The following is a 21,065-nucleotide window of genomic DNA, read 5'->3' on the forward strand; positions in this document are numbered from 1 at the left end:
TTGTTTTGGGTCTTATCTTGATAATTTGAACAGTTTACTTTTTAAGAAATATCGAATAAAATATATTTTAAGAAATTAAGTTTATCAGACATTAATAATAATTTCATCAAATCACATTTGTAAATAAAAAATGAATTATAAATGTGATATAAAACTGAATACAAATATAATTAGATAAAAGGGTTACTAATATCCAAATAATTAATTTTTTACAAGTAGGTTATAATCAATATTTTAAATTAAAAAAAAAACTATTTGAATTATCAAAATAAAACTCACAACTGACCCCACAAGACACATGACAAAACGCATGACAGATACCGTTATGCTTAGGACTACAAACGAGTCGAATCAAACTTTAATATGTTTGACTCATTTATTAATATTTTTATAAATTTAAATTTAATAAAAATTTAACGAATCAAATAGGAACAGATTTTATTTAAACTTAACTCAATCTCAAACTTGTTGAGAAACAATTCTGTTAATTTACAATTTTAATTTTGCCACTGCGTAGCAGTGATTCCATATCTATAAATTTTAGAATAAAAAATGAGGGTGGAGTGTGAGAGACGCGCAATAGAGGGGTGTAAAAGATTGAGAGAGAGAGAGAGAGACAGGGAAGTAAAGAAGGGTGGGGGCGTAGTTGTCGGGAACAGGAATGGGGGGACAAGCGGGTCGGCAAAAAGACTGGCAACTGATACGATAAAATGGACACAACACAACACGCACATTAGACACGCACGTAGAGTACTAAAAAAACAGTCATATGTGTGTAAAATGTTGGCCCGACCCAACAACACTCTCACATACTCCATATTCACTCCTTGTCTGCTACCGACTCTCTCTCTCTCTCTCTATATTTTATTATACAAAATATAATAACATACACAAGTTTAAAAAAATTAAGAATCAGGCATTGTTTGGGAACAGGCTAATTTAATTATTTTTTTTGTTATTTGGTTAAAATATGAGCTAAAAAAACTAGTATGTTTGGGATGACTTTTTAGTTTTTTACGAAAAGATGTGCAAAAAGTAGAGAGAAAAGAGAATCTTTGACTTTTTAGTGTGGGTTGTTGGCTTTTTGGCTAATTTAGTAACTTTTTGACTTTTTGGCTAAAAATGAGAGTTCCCAAACAAGGCCTCAATATTATATTTATTAATTTTGACTTATCTGAATTATTTGAATTTATACATGTTAATCGTCTGATCAATTCGGTTAATAGTTGCTATTGATAAAAGTAATAATCACAGTTGACAAGGATTGTATCGGTCGTTTGAATGATCGTCTGACATGCATAAATTCAAATAATTTGGCTAAAATTAAATTCGATGGATGAATCATTTTTGAAAATTAAGCATTAATTATATTTTTAACTTATGTAATTTGACTCAAATTTCACTTAAATTCTTATTGTTTGGAAGTTAAAACTAATGATTTTATAACATTAGTCAATCTATTAAGGTGTACACATAGAATAAATTAATGAAAATTTAGACAGAATGACCAAAATGAAATTGAACTTAAAGTATAAAAATCAAATTATTCAAATTGAAACATTAAGGGCTAGGGTAAAATTTAAATCAAACTACACAGATGATAAATATAATTAATTCAAAAATTGATTATTTAAAAATTGGATGAGGGGTGATTTAAGTTTCTACTTTTAACTTGCAATAAATTGCTTCAAACTGACTCTTAGTGATTGTCACATTCAATAGCTGATGAATATTTTTTTTTCATTCATCAAGTCAATTAAAATTGCTAAATAATTTTTCTCATTTATCAAATTGCACTCGCAATTTTTAAAATACCAACAAAATTAAATTAAAAATTACGAACTCATTGTTTTTGCACCCACCGCTAATATATATATATATATATATAATAATGATATATCAATAAAAAAATTCATATAAAATTTTATATAGTATAATTTATTCAATGTAAACTTTTTATTTCAAAACAAATCATCCACATAAAGAAATTTTATTTCGGTCGTTAACTTCAGGGCCCTCAGGATTAGTCCCATGCCTCGATTGTGGGGATACCTGAGTCATCAAAAAAAAAAAAAAAAAAAAAAGAAATTTTATTTACAAAACTAACATTATCATATTATTCTTATAATTTTTTATTAATGAATAGAATTTTTCATATATATGAAATAGAGTCTATTACAAATATTAGTATGGTGAACTGAATATTTTATTTTATAATTTTTTATGTAAAAAATTAAATTGGTATAATATTTAGGCGTCGTTTGGGAAGTGGGTTGACTTTTTAATTTTTTTGGCTATTTTAGCCTGGGCTAAAAAGCTTAGTTTGGGAAGAGCTTTTTGACTTTTTGGCTTTTTAACTTTTTTTTTGTAAGAGAATAGTGTAATGATTATGGGTTAGATGTGATGTTTTATTTGTTGTGACTAAAATAATCTATTTTGTTTTTTGTGGATATTTTAACCCTAAACCACCTTCCCAAACAATGCTTTATAATCATATAATTTTATCATATTTATTTTTTTAAAAGTAAATATAATTTTAAAAATAAATACACTTAAATCAAATGATTATAAATAAAATAAAAAAATAAGTTTAATTTTTTCATGAGTAACGTAAACACAATCCAATAAGAAAAATTGGAATTTTTTTAATATTATTTTGAAAATATACTACTCGTTGCCAACAAAACACATTAATATGTCATCTTTTTAAGTACCTAATAAAAGTAAGTCATCATATTTTATAGGTTAAATTTTATATTTGAGAAGATGGAAAAAAAGACAGTTTATTGACTTATTTATATTATATCACTTTTTTACTTTTTTATACATGTTTTAATAATAAGTCAAATAAGTCAAAAAAAAAAAAATTCACTTCTCAAAGGGTTCGTTTGGGATGTAGATTAATTTTTTGATTTTTTTATTATTTTAATTTGGGGTTAAAAAGTTTCGTTTGGGATAGGTTTTTTGGCTTTTTTAACTTTTGTGACAAAAAAAATAAAATGATTATGATTTAGATGTGATGTGATGTTTTGTCTTATAGGGCTAAAAAATTTATTTTGTCTTTTTGTGACTAAAACTAAGTACTGTTTTAGAAAGTTGATAAAAAAATTAACTTTTTAACTTTTTTGTGGCTTTTTTGTGTAAAAAAACTTTAAAAAATCAAAAAATTAACTTTTTATTAATTTTTCAAACTGCCTCTAAAAAGTCAAAAAAAACTTAACATGCTAAACGGAGGCAAAATGGACCTAAATAGACAATACCACAAGTTTAATAATTACTAAACAAATAAAATGAACCATTTGAATAAGGGAAAATCTCAAATAAGCAGGATATTAGAAAAAAAAAAAAATCATTTTCATGGGATGTAATTTGTAAATCCTTTTCTAGGTAAGATACAATTTATTTTTTAAAATGTCAGACTTGTAAAATAAAAATTTCATTGGTAATACAATTATTTTTTTAATATTTACAAAATGTAATGTTTGGCATAATTTATATAAATATATTTATTTAAATAAGTGTATTTATTTATATCACATCACTATTTAATTTTTTTATGTATCTTTCTATAAAAAATTAAAAAATATATTTATTTAAATTATTTAAAATTAAAATGGACCCATCTAGACCTCAGCAACATCCCAACAACACCTGTCCACTTGTGGGAGAGAAAGATCCTCTCTCTCTCTCCCTCTCTCTCTCTCTCTATATATATATATATATATAACCCCTCAAACAACATACCCAAATCCCTTAAACTCCATATCTCTACTTTCTAGTTTGATCTGATCAAATCAAACCCATCTTTTATATATGAATAATATATATACAAGTTTGTGGTGACTTTTGTATTGTCGTTCTTCGATATATATATATGGTAATTATGGAGCTTCAACTTGCACTCGCACTTCCAAGCAATCCCATGAAAGGGTTCGACCTCAACAGCTGTGGTTACGAGCCTAAGGGGCCTCTGGGCTCGGACCCTTTGAGCCACATTGGATCTTGTTGGTCCAGTGAAAGCATTAGTGACTGTAACTTGATCAAGAAACGTAGCTTTGATGAAGCCTTTGTTGAGCGCCAAACTTTGCCTCTGTTGTTCTGGAACAATGACCCAAATGAAGAAGATGATGATGATCATAATAAAGAGCTTGACAAGAACTCTTCCACCATTGACAAGTACTTTCTCTCTATTACCTCTCTCTCTCTCTCTCTTAATTTCTAAGTGAAATTACAAATCAATGGAAAGATCAAAAATAAATTGCAGATCAATGGTAAAGTTATCAATTTTAATAATTAAAGTGATCGACTTTTTCATATTTTGTAATTTGTTTTTATCTTTTCACTGATTTGTAATTTCCCCTGATTTCTATTTACATTGGTTTGAAATTCACTCTCTTAACTTTTTGTTCCATTTGTTTAGTACCGTGATTTCGGTGAAATTTGATTTTATTAGGTTTAGAATACGTAAATCAAATACAAAATGAAACGTAAATACATATGACTGACTTTTAAAAAAATCTTGTTATTTTACATAAATTGAGCGTCTGATTCTAGAATTATTCATTTGAATTTGGAATCAAATTGAAACTTTTTCTTTAAATATTAAAAGTAAAAATACTATATAAGATTTAAATATTCAGTCCATTTTTCATTTTTCTTCATTAATTGGAAATCAAGACGACCCAAACATTATGGTGAGACATGAAAACAACTAATCCCATTACAATCTCGATATGTGGAATGGTCTTGCGCCATATGTACTGAGCCTTCCTTCGAGACATGGGTTGGTTTTTTTTATTTTTTGGTTATTTTAGATTAGAGTTAAAAAAATATCATTTTTATTTTTTATTTTTTTTTATTTTTATGAGAGAAAAATAAAATAATTATGATTTGTATATAATATTTTGTCTAATTAACGAGTAAGGATCGTTTCATTGCTTTCTCGACTTGACTCCCTCCTTACAACGGTTAAGATTCACTTTATTATAAAAAAAATATATAAATTACTTACCCATATATCCAAAGGCCCAGATCACCCCAAAGTAGAGAAGGTAGGGAGATCACCCCCAACTAAGAAGGTAAGGAGAGGATCGTTACTCCCCAAACAAAGCCTGAGATTGTGCCGGAGACATGGTCCAGAAATGAAAATAATAATAATAAAAAAAGATATAGGAAAAGTAATTTTAAATTGTGACAAAATGATAATGGGATAAAAATTAGGGGACTAATCCATTTATATTTTCTAATGTGTATGTGTTCAATCAATAATTATACGTTTGAATTTGAGTTTTATTGTTATACGGCGCAAATTTTTTTTTTTTTTTTTTCACTCTCCTTAATTCTCCTCGTATCAATTAAAAAAGAAAAATTATCATATTGAGTTTTATGCTTAATATTTATATGAAATAGAGTGATAATAATTGATTAATTTGATTCAGTAATAGAATTGAAGGAGAAGAAGAAGGTGTGGTGGGGTGGCCACCCATTAAAGCATGGAGGAAGAAGCTTTGCCACCACAATCGCATCGGCAGCGGTGCCAGGAACGAAGGGTTGGTGGAAAATGTTTATGGTGGCATCACTGGTGGCAATGGTGGTGGATTAAAATCCACATATGTGAAGGTGAAGATGGAGGGTGTGGCAATAGCAAGAAAGATTGACTTGAGCCTCCATTACTCTTATCAAACACTCATGGACACCTTGGTTGGCATGTTTGGGAGAGGTGAGGAGCTATTTTGGAATTTGGAAATTTTATGATTCCAAATGAGGTTTAGTGTAACCTTGGATTGACATATTCCTATTTATTTATGGGGGGTTGTTAACAGGTCAGGCAAATGTCAAGGCCTATAAGCTTGCTTATCAAGATAGAGATGGTGATTGGCTGCTCGCAGGAGATGTACCTTGGAGGTATGTGTAGCATGTGTACTTGAATTTTTCCATCATTCTTATCATATGTATATATCATATTGATAAAAATATGTACCCAAAAAAAGTTTTAAAGAAGATTTTTATTGTTTAAACTTTAATGAAGAAAATAACACAAATTTAGAATTTCTTTCACAAAAGTGTTCAAACTGCTATGTCGACATGCATTGTTTCTGACTCACAATCCATCAAGATGAATACATCACACTACATGTTAAATACGTTTTTGTCAAAAAAAAAAAAAATTTGTGTTATTGGAAAATTTTAATTGAATTAATTTTAGAAAGACCAGTAATCATTTGATCATACTAATATAATGAGAGTACTTCACATAATAATCGGAATAATTGGTGTAAAATATGCAATATTTTTTTTTGTCACTCTCAATATTGAATGCTTGTAAGAAGATTATTCAAGAAAAGATTAAGAATTGTAATTTAATATAAGTGGCTAAACATGATAAAAAGTTTGAATAATAAAAATAGGACCTTGTAATGGGCCCATTGGGCTAAACTGCATGATCCATAGGGAGAAACTGGTTTAAATGATGATTTGAATTTCTACTACGGAATAATATTTTCAGAAATGATAGAGACTTTTATTTTTTTTTTACTCACACAATCCCACAGACGTATGGTAGTGAGTGATAGGAGGAAAAAAAAAACAAAAAACAAAAAATAAAAAGCAAAAAATTAGCCAATCTGGTGGTGGGGGTCAAGAAAAAAGGAGGTCTCAATATTTTTCCTAATATTTTACTATTGGTTTTCTTTTTTATTTCCATTAAATCTTGAATATTTTGTTTTAATAAAATAAAATAAGTAATAAAAAAATGAGTTATATTCATCATATTTTTCTTATATTTTTATTTTTAATCTGTGTCACAATTATCTGGTTTGTAAGATGAGGCATTCAATTTTAATGATTTTGCAGTTCTTTCACCGAATCTGTGGAGCGACTAAAACTATTGAAGAGCAACGGCTAATTCATGGAGATCATCAGAGCCTGTTGTCAACTTTTTCTTAATAGAAATATAAAGAGACTAGAATTCTCTGTTCTAAAAACTGTCCTTATGTTTTATCTTTTCAATCACAGGATGTAACTTTACTTTAAATTAGAAATCATATCGTGATGCACGGAATAACGGGACAAAGACTTTTTTGAGACAGAGGATCTCAACACATCCTAAATAGATGTATTTGAATTAGACCTTTTGAGTAGAGCAACTTTAAGAAGTGGTAAATTGGTACAATATTCCTTTCTTTCATATCTATGTAATTTTCTTTGTGTGTGTGTGTGTGTGTTGGGGGGGGGGGGGGGGGGGGGGGGGGGGGGGGGTTTGTTGTGGCTAACAATTAAATTTAGAAAATGATTTTTTACACAAAAAAATCCATCCATGATATGATGGTGTGTTAGTTGTATTTTTATTTTTATTTTTTAAATTATGAAACACGATGATGAGTGTTTGGTTTGTAATGAAATGATTACAAAATATTACACAAAAAAATTATTTTGTATGAGAAGTTTTACACAAAAAAAATAATCCAAAATGATACTATAGTAATGTTTTTACATTATGAGTAGGGGTGATATTGATAAGATTAATAGAAATTTTCTTTGAGGTGATATCTTAGAGAAAAAGAAAATTCATTTTGTCAATTGGAATGAGGTTTGTAAAAAGAAAAAACATGGTGGCCTTGGCATCAAGAAGGCTAGAGATTATAATCTAGTTTTACTTTCTAAATTGGGATGGGAAACTCATTAACAGTGAGGGAGGTATGTGGATTGAGGTGTTGAAAGCTAAGTACTTGAAAGGCAACCACTTTCTGAACTGGCAGAGGACTAGCAAAACCTCTCATGTGTGAAGAGGAATGCTAAATGCTAGAAGCATTTTAAGAAAAGGTGCTAAATGGTCTATTAGTAATGGCACTACTATTGACATCTGGAAAAGATTAGTGGTGCGGGGAGAAACCTGTTGAGGAAGTCATGACCTCAAATTTTCCCATACCAATCAATCTTACTATATCTAAAGTTAGGGATATCATTGATGGAGAAGGTGATTGGAAAGCTAATATAATTAATCAAATCTTTTCCCTAATTGTGGTTGCCTCTATTTTTAAAGAGAATCCCCTTAAATATAATTCCAACCTGGATCTTCTAGTTTGGAAAAGGGCTCCGGATGTAACTTTTTCCACATCCAGTGCCTTTGAGCTAGCTTCGGATTATGATGGTAAAGAGGAGAATTGGCAGTGGTTGTGGAAAAAGAAAATTCCACAAAAGCTGAAAGGTTTTTTGTGGACTATCTTACATGGCAAACTCCTTACTAACAGCATGTGATTAAAAAGAGGGATTTTAGATAACTCTTGTTGTCCATTTTGCAGTGAAACTGAGGATCTCCACCACCTATTTAGAGCTTGTTTCAAAGCTAAGGAAGTTTGGACTGTTGTTCAAAACTAGCATTAGTACTGGCAGATGATCGATGAAAACTGGATGCATTGGATGATCTCTAATTCCAAAACGAAGGCTAAATTTGGTGCCAAGTCTGCTTGGAGCACTGTTTTCTTGGTCACGCTTTGGAAAATTTGGAAAAACAAGAACCTCAAAGTCTTTGAAAACAAATTATCCATTCAATTTGAGAGTTTGAAATTTATTCTTGATTACTCCACTGAAATTGGTCTTGTTTTCAGCTTATCTATTATTAATCCTAGACCTCCATTTAAACTAATTAAATGGTCTATCCCTCTTGTAGGTACTCTGAAATTAAACACGGATAGAAGCAAATAGAGCAGGGGACCAAATGGATTTGGAGGTCTCATTCGGGATGAGAAGGGAGCTTGGATCTGTGGCTACTATGGAAGGATGGAAAGTTGTATCAGTCTTGAAGCTGAATTATGGGCGGTGTATAAAGGTCTAACAATCATTCTCCAAAAAGGCTTCAACAACATGACTGTGGAAACTGATGCCCAAGAAGTTATGAAGCTACTTGTAGAAGGCCTTGGAGAGAAACATCCTTATAAAGGTCTGGTGAGAAGAAAAAAGCCAGGCTTTTTTGGCTAAAATAACCACAAAAAACAAAATAGGCTATTTTAGCCACAAAAAACAAAACATCAAATCCAACCTATAATCATTACAATCCCCTCTCACAAAAAAAGCCAAAAAGTCAAAAAGTCAAAAAGCCCTTCCCAAGCTAGGCTAAAATAGCCAAAAAGCCAACCCACTTTCCAAACGGAGGCTCAATAATGTTTTAGCCAAATTGGGAGCTGCTCAACCTGAAGACATCTTAGTTGTTAATGACTCTCCTGCTGAGATAAGGGAGCTGCTAGTTACAAACATGCTGGGGATGGATAGAGAGAGGGCCTAGTCCTCTGGTTTGTGTTTTATTTTCCATTGTATCAAAACAAAGCAAAACAAAAAGAGTAGAGGTGTTTGAGGTTCAGTTGCGGTAGAAAAAATTCTAATTCGACATTCGTCTGTTGAATTGGCAGATTGGAAAAAAATCAATTCGTCCGCCAGATTGACAGATGCGGATTGACAGATGGTTGCGAATCGATTTAGCAGTATAAACTTTTACAAATTTTGAACATAATACAACAATTTATCAATATTTTTTTTTTTTTGGATAACAATCCAACTCAACATAACCAAAAGATTATCAAGTAAATTGTCAAATACCAATAATAAATACATATAAGAAAACCATGCATTATCAAAATTATTTCATACTTTTTTTATATTCAAAAACTATTTAATTTGATTTTTTTTAAAAATAAAAAAATTAAGCTTTATATTTTTCACATAAAAATATCAAATATTAACACTTGTCATTTGATAAAAGAATTTCTAAATTGAAAATAAATTGAAAACACAAACAGAATATCCAAATAAATTAAAAACACAAAATCTTACAAATTACTAGGAGTGCTCACGGTTTGGCGGTTCGGTTGCGGCCAAAAGAACCTCAAATCCGCCATTCATTTAAAACTAGGCGGATTGAAAAAAATCAATCCGCAACCGTCCTGTAATAACCCTCACCACTGATTACTGGTTAACCACTGATTATTGCTAAACTGAGACTGATTATGATACGTAATTGAATCGACTGAAATACTGAACTGACTGATTGAATGTGCTAGTTTAAATGCATATCTATTTGTTGACTGTTAAACTATCTGTTCATGTTTTATGCTTTAAATTGCAAATTGAAGGCCTTATCGACGGCCGAATCTGAAATTGATTAGTGATATGTGTTAATCATAATTTTATGTGATTTTATGGTGTATTTATCTGAAATGTGATTTAATGTGTTTAAATTAGATTAGATAATGTAAAACACATAAGTTGGTTTTATCTACCATAATGCCATTGTGAGTGGGCCACTACCTTAGACCATATTTGAGCCTTATTACACTCATTCATACACATTTCATCAGTTCATTTCTAAGCACAACTGACCATAGAGAGAGAGAGAGAGAGAGAGAGAGAGAACTAAGAGAGTTGGTTTTCATCTTGTTTTGCTTGGAAATTGAAGGAATTGAAGTATAGATTGCAAATTAAGCTCCTAGACCTTGAATACAAGACTTAAGGTAGAACATCCACCTTCTTGAACTTGTTTTTGAATTGATTCATGCATGGTTCTTGTGTCCTTAGTGATCTAAGCCTAGATTGAGCCTTATAATGTTGAATTGAAACTCATTCCCTGCATGCATATTGCCATTCATGAGTTTTGAGGTGTTTGTTCATGGAATTACACATGCATATTCATGTTAATGTTAGGGACCATGAGTTCAGCATGTTTTAGAAGAATTGGCTCATTTGAGCAAGTATTTGAAGCTTTGAATTGGTTTAAATTCATGCATGTCATGTTTGAGCTTTGTTTATGAAAATTGGTTTGAAATTGGATTTAATTGAACTATCTTTGGGCTTTGATTTCTCAAATTGACCTTTGAAACATGTTATATTATGAGTTTTGAAGTGTTTTGTAGAAAATTAGCCCAAAAGGATCGAATTTAGTACATTTAAACTTGGCTTTGAGCTTGAGGTTCGAATCTGGAATTCCCAGATTTTGGACTCACGCTTGAGCGGAGTTACTGGCGCTCGAGCGTGAAATTCGTGCTCCCAACACTTTGCACTATTTTATAGTCCGCTCGAGTGGGGTATTGGACGCTCGAACGAGTACTTGTGTCACACGCTCGAGCGGGTGTCGAGCGCCCAATCAAGCGTGATTTTCACACATCAAGTACTTTTTCAGTACGCTCGAGCGTGAAAGTTTACACTCAAGCGGAGGATTTTGTTTGCATGACCGCTCAAGCGGGGAATCCCACGCTCGAGCAAGACCCCTATTTTCTGAAAATTCTGAAAATGTTTTCTAAGTGCATTCTTACATCCTCATTTCATTCTAGGCATTCTTAGGCCTAGTTTAAGGCATCTTAATGAGGATATTGATGTAGAACCACACCGAGTCAAGATAGGGATTAAGTTATTATTTTCCCAACTGTGTAGCTTAGTGTGTGTTCATTCTGCAACTGTGTAGGATTGGCTTTCAGAGACGTGCTCTAGCTTATCTGTAGCCCAGAACTCTGTGAGTAACAATGTTGTAAAGATATGTTCGAAAATGAATATTTTCTGAATGAACGATTGAACTGTTTTCTGAACTGTTTACTGTTAACTGAATGAATGTTTGTTCTCTATTCTGAACTGTATTGTGCCATCCATAGCAATATATTATTACTGAACTGTTACTGCTACTGTTATAGAGATCTCTGTCGGTTCCCATGTTTGGAACCATTACTGATGGCCATCATTGACTGTTCGGTTCTTTAAGACCTACTGTTTACTGTACTGTTTTGCTATTGGATGTACCACATATGACTGTTATGACTGAATGACTGATACACTGAATCAATTGACTGTTTTCAATATTGAAAAGACATTTATTCTTAACCTCTTTACACATTATGTTATTCACTGGGCTTTAGCTCACTACTCATATATATATGTAGGTGTATAGGCACCAGACCGGAGCTAGGAGCGTGGGTTAGACTCCCTTTTGTCAAAGCCAACCACTGTGCCTTACTGCGAGGTTCCGAGCCTGTCAAGCTATGGTTTCGGGGGTGTTTTAGTTTTCCCTTTTTTGCATCTGTTTTGTAATTACTGTATAGACTGAATGACATCGTACTATACTGTTATGGTAGGGATCCGGTCCCTAACCTGAATATTTTTATATGATGTATATATGTACTCTTTTGTTCTGAACGTGCATAAATATGAAAAGTCTTTTCGCATACAGACTGTCACAACTCATTGGACATTGTCTATTTACTGTTTTGGCTTCCGCCATGCCCATGTACTCTGTATTATTATTTGACTGTTAAGCAGGCCTTTGGTAATCTCGGATTATTGGCCGGTTACGGTGCTAAACCCATAGGGGCGGGTTTGGGTCGTGACACGTCCCCTCGTCATCACGCATCCGTCTAAAATGCGGCAGATCAATTCAGTTTGGTCAATTTGGATAGATCGAAATATCCATTACTTACCCCTAATTATGAGTCACAACAATAAATATTTTGATTTGAAATGTAATCGCCAGTAAATATCGCATCATTCAATATTTTGTAAAAACATTTTGTTTCCTTGCCATTACTAATTACTTAGGATAAATTATACTGACACTCCTAAAATTTTTGTTTAATACAGATTTTTTTCTTACATATAAAAAATTATATTTACTCTCTTATCAGATTAAAATGACATATTTGTTTCTTAACTTTTATACATATAAAATAATAAAATAATGTATATATTTTGTTCATGTTATTTCAAATAAAATAACAATCATCTTCTTTAGTTAAACTCACAAAAAAAAAAAAAAATTGAGTTTTTTTATTTTTCCATTTTTAAAATTTTTACTATTTTTTAAAATATTTTAAGCATTTTTATTTTTATTTTTTAGATACACCTAATCTAAATGTACTTAAGAAGTATAATATTTTATCATTTTATTTAGGGGAATTGACCACTAAATCCCATTTTGTCATCTTGTAGATCATGTGGTCCTAATTGTTTTCTTTTAAACCGTTTAGTCCTTTGGATTGTTTGTTTACTATTTTGCCATTAAAGTGTTAATTTGAGTTTGTAGACCGACATGTATTTATGGGAAGAGGTGTATGAGATCCACGTTCCAAAAAAAAGGTAATAGTACTCTTTTGGACGGTGTAGGTTACAGGCGCGTGATGTGGGACGTGAAATAGATGGAGTGAGTGGGGTTATGTCACGTTGGGGGGGGTGTTGTTACATGACTCAACCCACCAACCCAGAAATCCAACTTGCTTTTTACATTCATATTTACAGATGGGCAATCATCTCCTATTTGAAAAGATGAATTAGTGGTGAAGGGCCCTACGTTTTGTTACAATTATCCACTTTTGGTAACTTTGAAGATTGAAGGTGAGTACTTCGATTTGTTTGGGAAGATGATCGATAAGCCGGTGATTCTCACTGGGTTTCTTCCATCGGAAAAACCAAACAAAACCCGAATTGCCGCCACAAACGGCGGCCCGTGGAGTAAGATCTTCGAATGGTTGGATGAATAGAAACCCAAATCCTTGGTGTTCGTTGGATTTGGAAGTGAATGTAAAATCAACAAAGACCAGACTTAGGAGATAGCCACTGGGGTAGAATCATCGGAATTGCCATTTTTATGGGCTCTGAGAAAAAACCAATGGACTTGTAACTGATGAATTTCAGAAATGAAGATAAAGCATATGCTACCAGCTTTAACCTCTGAGTACATGCCTATTCTCACTTTTCTTTAATTTGTTCTCTCTCTCTCTCTCTCTCTCTCTCTTCTTGTTCATCTTTCAATTTGATTTTTCATTTTTTGAATTATGTCTGCTTTGATCACTAATAGTCGAGAAAAACCCGGTTTGTGATCATAGAGGAAAATACTCTCACACAACCATTCAATTTTAGAGTCTTTGGTTTCTGGGTCTCTGCTCCCATAGAAAATAATGGTACTTTGCTTGTGTTTGTTCATGCCTAAGTACTGCCGGAATTCAAACGCCGGACTTCTGGCAGAGGAAGAGTCTGCATCAGATGGGCACCTCAGATCGAGATTCTGGCTCACCCGTCAAGCGGAGGCTTGTTGTTTCATGTTGTGTGGGGTTCGATGATTGAAACATTGCAATTTCGGCATTGTACAGATTGAGGGAATATTTGACAATGTTGTTCATTGTTGGGTTCACGTTGTTGTTCATTGTTGGGTTCACGTTGTTGTTCATTGTTGGGTTCACGATGTTGTTCATTGTTGGGCATTGTATAGATCAGAGGCTCGTTGTTTCATGCTGTGTGGGGTTCGACGATCTCGATGTTGTTCAATGTTGGGTTCACGTTGTGCTTTCATTCGAATGTTGTAATGTTCACAAAAATCTTTCCGCTCACATCCTCCAATGTATCACACCCCAAAACATGAGATCCAAATTACCAAACGTGGATCAGCAAACGTATCCCACAAAATCTGCATTCAATCCCAATATACACCTCTATAGAAAAAACAAAAAAGAGGCCAAACCTGTCCACACACATATCACATAAATTCAAAATGGGACCTGGCTGTCCACAAAACATGCCAAACAGGACTTGCCAATCCAAAAGAATGAATGTGGGACCAAATGGAGTAATACATTGGTAAATAGGACTTTCTGATAATTTCCCCTTTCTTTTAAATTCACCAAATACAAAAATATAAAAATTTAATACATTATCTTATTTTGTTGTATTCAATGAATTTTTAAATTTTCTTTTGTATAAATTTTATACTTTTTAAATATGTCTAAATTAAATTAATCTAATCTAGATATAATGGTGGAAATAAAAATGAAAAATTATATTCTTATATAAAAATTTATACAAATAATATCATAAAAATGTGATGATAGTGATAATATTGTAAATATAAATCATATTTATGGGTGTTTTGTTTTAAAGTGAAATGTCACTATTAAGCTATATCATTTGTGTGTGAAAATTCTATATAAAATTTATATTTGTATATCATCACTCAATAAGAATATGTTCATGTAGAATTTAATGATGGAAAGTTATAGAATGTAATCATAATGATAGGAATAAAAAATTGTAGGAAAAATGATAAGATGGTCATTTAAAAATTTTAGGACATGACATCAGCAATTTATGAGACAATTTATAATGAGATTATTGACCTCAAAAAGGAGAATGTAATTTTTCCAAATATAAGAAAAAATCTATATTAAATAAAAATCTCTGGAGCTGTTAGTGTAATTTATCCATTTACTTGTTTAATGTTTTTTTTTTTTTTTTTTTTTCATATTTTAAGCATCAATTGATATGTGAGAAGGGTTACAATAATAAGATAGCCACATGAGATTTGTTGTCCAAAACTTATGTTATGTTTCAAAATATTCATAATTATTAAATTATTCTTTATGATTACTTATTTTGAGATTCTCATACAATTTAATAGTGGTGAATATTTATATAAAAAAAGGGAAAAATTATCTTTTACATCAAAATTAAAGATGGCTTCCTTAAAACATTTTTCATAAAAACAATTATGATTGCTTGAAGTGAGAGTGGTTACGGTTGGGAAGAGATATTTCTTAATATTAATTATTTATTATTATATATTCGTTTGGAAAGTTAGATTAGTTTTTTGACTTTTTAATTTTTTTGACTATTTTTTAAAAATTTCATTTGGATTGATTTTTTAAATTTTTATGGGAGAAAAAATAAAAAATTATAATTGAGATGTGACACTTATATTTTATTAATTTTTTAGTCTTAGTTTTTTGTTTTTTTTTTTTTTTTTGTGTGTGTGACTAATTTAATCAAAAAAAATCAAAAACACCTGCATCCTAACGACACCATATAGTTTTAAGACTAATGAGTAATGTATGACACTTTTTTCTCTTTTTTGTCTTCATGTTTGTTATGGTGTTTGTAACAAGTACTCCTATATAATAAAGAGCTAATGTCTAGAAGAAGGGCTGCGCTTTCCTCCAGTCCGGGATTGGACTGAATGATATTATTAGGTCTGTAAAAATTTATTAAAGGTTTCATTTTGATAATTCAAACTGTTCAATGTGTAGAACTCATCGAATACTATATGCCTGTAAAAAATCACGTTAATCGAATATCGATAACTATTTCATCGGATCATATTTCTGTCAACTGTTTATTTTTTCATCGTCTATTTTTTTTTATACAAAACTAATTTAATCTCGTACTTATCGATATCTGATCAATTGATATTTTACAGAAATATAATACTCGACGAGTTCTACACATTGAACAGTTCAGATTATCGAAATGAGACCCGTAGTGGGTCTCTACGAGTCCAACAATATTCTCCAATCCGATCACAGACTGGAGGGAAGCTAGCCCCTGGAAAAAATCTACAATATGCACTTTTGAAAATGCACACCATAAAAAAATTACCCTAGAAGAAATCTGCAATATGAACTTTTGAAAATGCACACCATAAAAAAATTAAAATTTGTTGAGATAAAAATTATAATATTTTATTATTTATATTATGAAATTTTATAAAATTTTAAATAAATGTACCTTTTTAAGCGTACACATTATAATCTCTCTTTGCTTTTTAAGGTGTTTTTCAATAACACTATTTTCTAATTCTTCAACCCAATATTATCGAGCTTTAATTTTTTTTTCCCTCTTAAAATATTCATTTGCTGTTGCCTTGCTTTTAATACTTTAAAGATTCATATCTAAACTTTTTTTTTTTTTTTTTCACTTTTTATTTATTCTATCTTTTTTTTTTCTTTCTTTTGAATAGATTTTATTTATTCTCTTGGTACAAACAAACTTATACTTACGAAGTAAAAGTTTCTGTAAATAGATAAGAAGGTTAGACACGAATTTTCCATAAGGGGATATAATTTATTTTATTTTATTTTTAACAAAGGGTATCGAAATTTTACACCATGTTTTATTGGATAAATTATACTTTATCTCTTTTAACTTTGGTCATTTCTCACTTTAGGCCTCGTTTGACAAGTGTCTTTTTTAGTAAAAAAGTTAAAAAATTAATAAAAAAATCAAAAAATTAACAACCTATACCAAAAAGTCAAAGATTCTTTTTTCTCTCTACTTTTTGCACATCTCTTCGTAAAAAGTCAAAAAGTCATCCCAAACATACTATTTTTTTTTACATCACATTTTAGCCAAAAAAGCTAAAAAGTTACTAAAAAAACCTGTTTCCAAACGAGGCCTTAGCCTTTAAAATTTATTTTCTCCCACATTAGCCCTTCATATTTCAAGTTCTTCCCAATTTACTCTTAAAGTTAATTTCTGTTCAAAATTAGATAAAAATGACACAATAACTGTCACATAATATAAAAAATATATTATTATATTAAAATTTAAGTTCATATCAGAGATGTAAGTTATATATAATAAAATACTTTTATGCTATGTGATTATCAATGTGTCATTTTCTGTGTAATTTTTAACCGTAATTAGCTTTAAGAGTAAAGTGAAAATTTTTAAAACATGAAAGATTAAAATGAAAAATAATAAATTATAAGGGCTAAAGTAAAAAAATGACTAAACATAAAAAGGGCAGAGTATAATTTATCACTTTTTATATAAAAACTTTTTAGTTATTATTTGAACAATACAAGCTATGGCCTAAAATAAGGAATACATGTATGGTCTTTTATACAATGTCAATAGCCTGGAGGTTGAACTTTAAGCTTTTTATGAAAATTTTCAAAATTTAAAAATGAATACATATCGTCAAAACTGAAGCAAGTCATACAAATAAAATTGGAAGAAACAAAAATATTCACCTGTTTGGTTTCAGTTTTCAAATTTCGCTTTTTAAAAAAATTTACTTTTCGTTTTTTGTATATATATATATATATATTTTTGTTTTCACTAATTTTTAAAAATATTTTTAAGCAATTTTTTTTAATTTATAGACACACCTAACATAAATACATTTAAAAAGTATAATATTTGTAAAAAAATATTTAAAAAATTCACTAAATACCAAAAATATAAAAAAAAAACAAAACAAAACAAAAATTCAGTACATTTTTTTTTATTTTTGTGTATTTATTAATTTTTAAAATATTTTTTCACAAATATTTTATTATTTAGATGCATCTAAAAAAGTAAAACAATTGCTTAAAATTTTAAAAATATTCAGTATAAACAAAAAAAATATAATAAAAAAAATACTCAATTTTTAAAAAATTGAATTTAAAAAACTGAAAGCAAACACACTTATTAAAATTCCGAAGATAAGATAAATTCTCTAAAAGAAGCATGTTGCTCTCTGTGTTAGTTGAGACTGTTTCATGTGCTCTTACCAAAAAAACAAAATATACAAAGTAATGTGATCCTTAAAAATGTACAAAGTAATTAAAAATAAAATGTATAAAATATACAAAGTAATTAAAAAATAAAATGTTTGTGATCCTTAAAATGGTTCCCTTAATTTTACTTTCAATAATGTGATTATAATATTATTGTGGATAGAATTGTAGAAAATACTGTCCAATCTATTAAAATCATACCGATTTGTATTATTCTATCCGCTAATCACAAATTAAACTTTAAAATTTATAATTCGCCTTCGAAACCGTTTCGGTCCATTATAATTAATACATATATATATATATTTAATCTCTAATGAAATATCAAAATAAAAATGAGTGGGAGAGAGATTTAACATATAAAATCTGTTATAAATTAGTAATTATATTTATGAAAAATGTTATGTAAAATTAGTTTGTATTATATATATGAAAAATATTATATAAATTAATGTTATATATTATGCAAATACTTGATAATATGTTAAAAATATTCATCAATCCGTTAATCTGTCCCAAATCACTCAAATGGCGATTTGATTATTTGTCAATCTATCAATCTACCATTTAATTTATAATTTTACTCTTAAACTATTCGGATCACACCACGCGCGCACCCTAATTGTAAGCAAAAACTTTTGAATATTTATTTATCTTCATTAAAATAGTTTGCAAGAGCCACGTACTTAAAAAAATTTAAGATTAAGGGGGTATTTGAGGTGATTTAAATAAATATATTTTTTAATTTTTTATAAAAAAAAACATGATATAACCTAAATAAATGCATCTATCTAAATAAGTGCACTTATATGGTGCATGCCAAATAATTGACTTTTGGACAACTGACAATGAGTTAAATTAAACTTTCAACTTTGATTTAACATTTGCGTCGACTTGAGTAGACATTGGGCCTATTTTGAAAAGTAAGTTAAAAGTTAAATTTTTATTTTTTTTAAAAAACATACAAAAAAATGTAAAATGTTGATGTGATTAAAAAAAAGTTAAAAAATTAAGAAATTGACTTTTAATTGTGTTGCCAAAATAGACCTTATTCAAAAGAACAAACAAAACAAGGAATTGTTTAGGAAGTGCTGAATAATTTATAATTTTTTTCTTAAGAAGTATAATATTTTATGATTTTTTTTTTTAAATTCACCAAATATAAAAATAAAAAAATTTAATATATTATTTTATTTTGTTATATTCAATGGATTTTGTTAAAAATTTTTGTACAAATTTTATACTTTTCAAATATATCTAAATTAAATTAATCAAATCTAGATATAATGGTGGAAATAAAAATAAAAAATTATATTCTTACATAAAAACTTATACAAATAATATCATAAAAATGTTGTGATAGTGATAATATTGTAAATATAAATTATGTTTATGAGTGTTTTGTTTTAAAGTGAAAGGTCACCATTAAGCTATATCATTGTGTTTAAAAATTCTATATAAAATTTATATTTGTATATTATCACTCAATAAGAATATGTTCAAGTAGAATTTAATGATGGAATGTTATAGAGAATAATCATGATGATAGGGAAAAAAAAATTGGGGCATTCACATACAAGTCCCATTTTGTGAACTTATAATTCATTAAGTCCTAGATAAAATTATTTGCTCCTTTAAGTCCCATTAATTTTTAATAGACCAATTTATCCTACCAACCCTGAATTTGGGAATCAGATGATGCCTGTAACTCTCTATCTTTGTGTGTGTGTGTGTGTGTGTGTGTGTGTGTGTGTGAATTTGGATGTAGATCTTGTTTGATCAATAGGAGGAGAGGGCCGCAGAGCCAGATGAAGGCGGCCCAGGTGTGGGGGATGCCCAGAAGCTGGACGTAAGAGGTGAGGAGGGAGAGTTGGAGAGCCCACCCAAATTGGATCCCGGCGGCGGTTGAAGCCACCGTTATTTTACTCGCAAACCAAAGAAGACGACGAGACGATAGAGACAAAGGAGTTAAGTCCAGGATCCGAGACCTTATAGGGGTTGATCTGCTGCTAGGGGTCAATCATGTCCTCCTTCGTTGTTCGCCATTGATTTCTTTGTCGTCGCCGTTGGCCGTTGATTGCTTTTTCGATTGCTTCACGTTTACCGTCGATAGATCTTCTATTGCAACCAATTTGGGACGAAGAGCAACCAAACAGATTATCAATTCATGCACAAATAACTACAAGAAATAGACACCAAATAGAAATTCAAACCCAAAATGTAACAGAAATCGCAACTACATCACAATTTCAACAATTTTGGTCAAAACCCACAATGAATTCAACACAATGGAAGTTGGGTTCGGAGTAATTCGAAAATTATTTAGATAAAAAAGTCATTTTTCCACCGATTACAAGCAAAAGACAAGTATGATTGTTGTATGAGCTAACAGATTGTAACCTTAAAGCCGAGATTCCGAGACCGATGAAGATAACAAAGATTTGCACCATGTCCTGAAAGATTTCTAGAGAGACACAGAGAGGAAAGGGGCAAAGAAGTAGAAGTAACGTCAGATTGGCCAAATCATTTTTTTAATTTTTTTTTAATTTTTTGGTCATGAGTAAAAAATTGAATAAAAACTATGTCTAATATCATGCATTTTAACAGATTTTTATCAAAATATGGGTCAATCCATTAGTTGAGTCTCTTTTTTGAAATTAAGAATATTCTCAGTTTATAATATTTTCAATTTTAATTATGAAAAAAAACTCAATTCAGCAATTTAATGTATCGAGTTCGTAGAATTATCTTTCTTTTTAATCCCAT

At 30.1% G+C, this 21,065-nt stretch overlaps 1 protein-coding gene across 2 annotated transcripts; it reads left to right on the top strand.

Moving 5' to 3' along the window:
- The first annotated feature begins 3,403 nt into the window (after positions 1-3,403).
- On the top strand, positions 3,404-7,186 carry LOC114297986 (auxin-responsive protein IAA28). Of its 2 annotated transcripts, none has more exons than XM_028242471.2 (4): positions 3,404-4,176; positions 5,439-5,719; positions 5,823-5,904; positions 6,853-7,186. In XM_028242471.2, the coding sequence occupies exons 1-4, from the start codon at positions 3,875-3,877 to the stop codon at positions 6,902-6,904; spliced, it is 717 nt and encodes a 238-aa protein (XP_028098272.2). In that variant the 5' UTR covers positions 3,404-3,874; the 3' UTR covers positions 6,905-7,186. The 2 variants fall into 2 exon arrangements, with proteins under 2 accessions (XP_028098272.2, XP_028098273.2); XM_028242472.2 differs by having other exon boundaries at positions 3,639-4,176; positions 5,445-5,719.
- Positions 7,187-21,065: the final 13,879 nt, after the last annotated feature.

The sequence above is a fragment of the Camellia sinensis genome, chromosome 5, assembly GCF_055761805.1.
Source record: "Camellia sinensis isolate YWXY chromosome 5, ASM5576180v1, whole genome shotgun sequence".
Classification (NCBI taxonomy): Eukaryota; Viridiplantae; Streptophyta; class Magnoliopsida; order Ericales; family Theaceae; genus Camellia; species Camellia sinensis.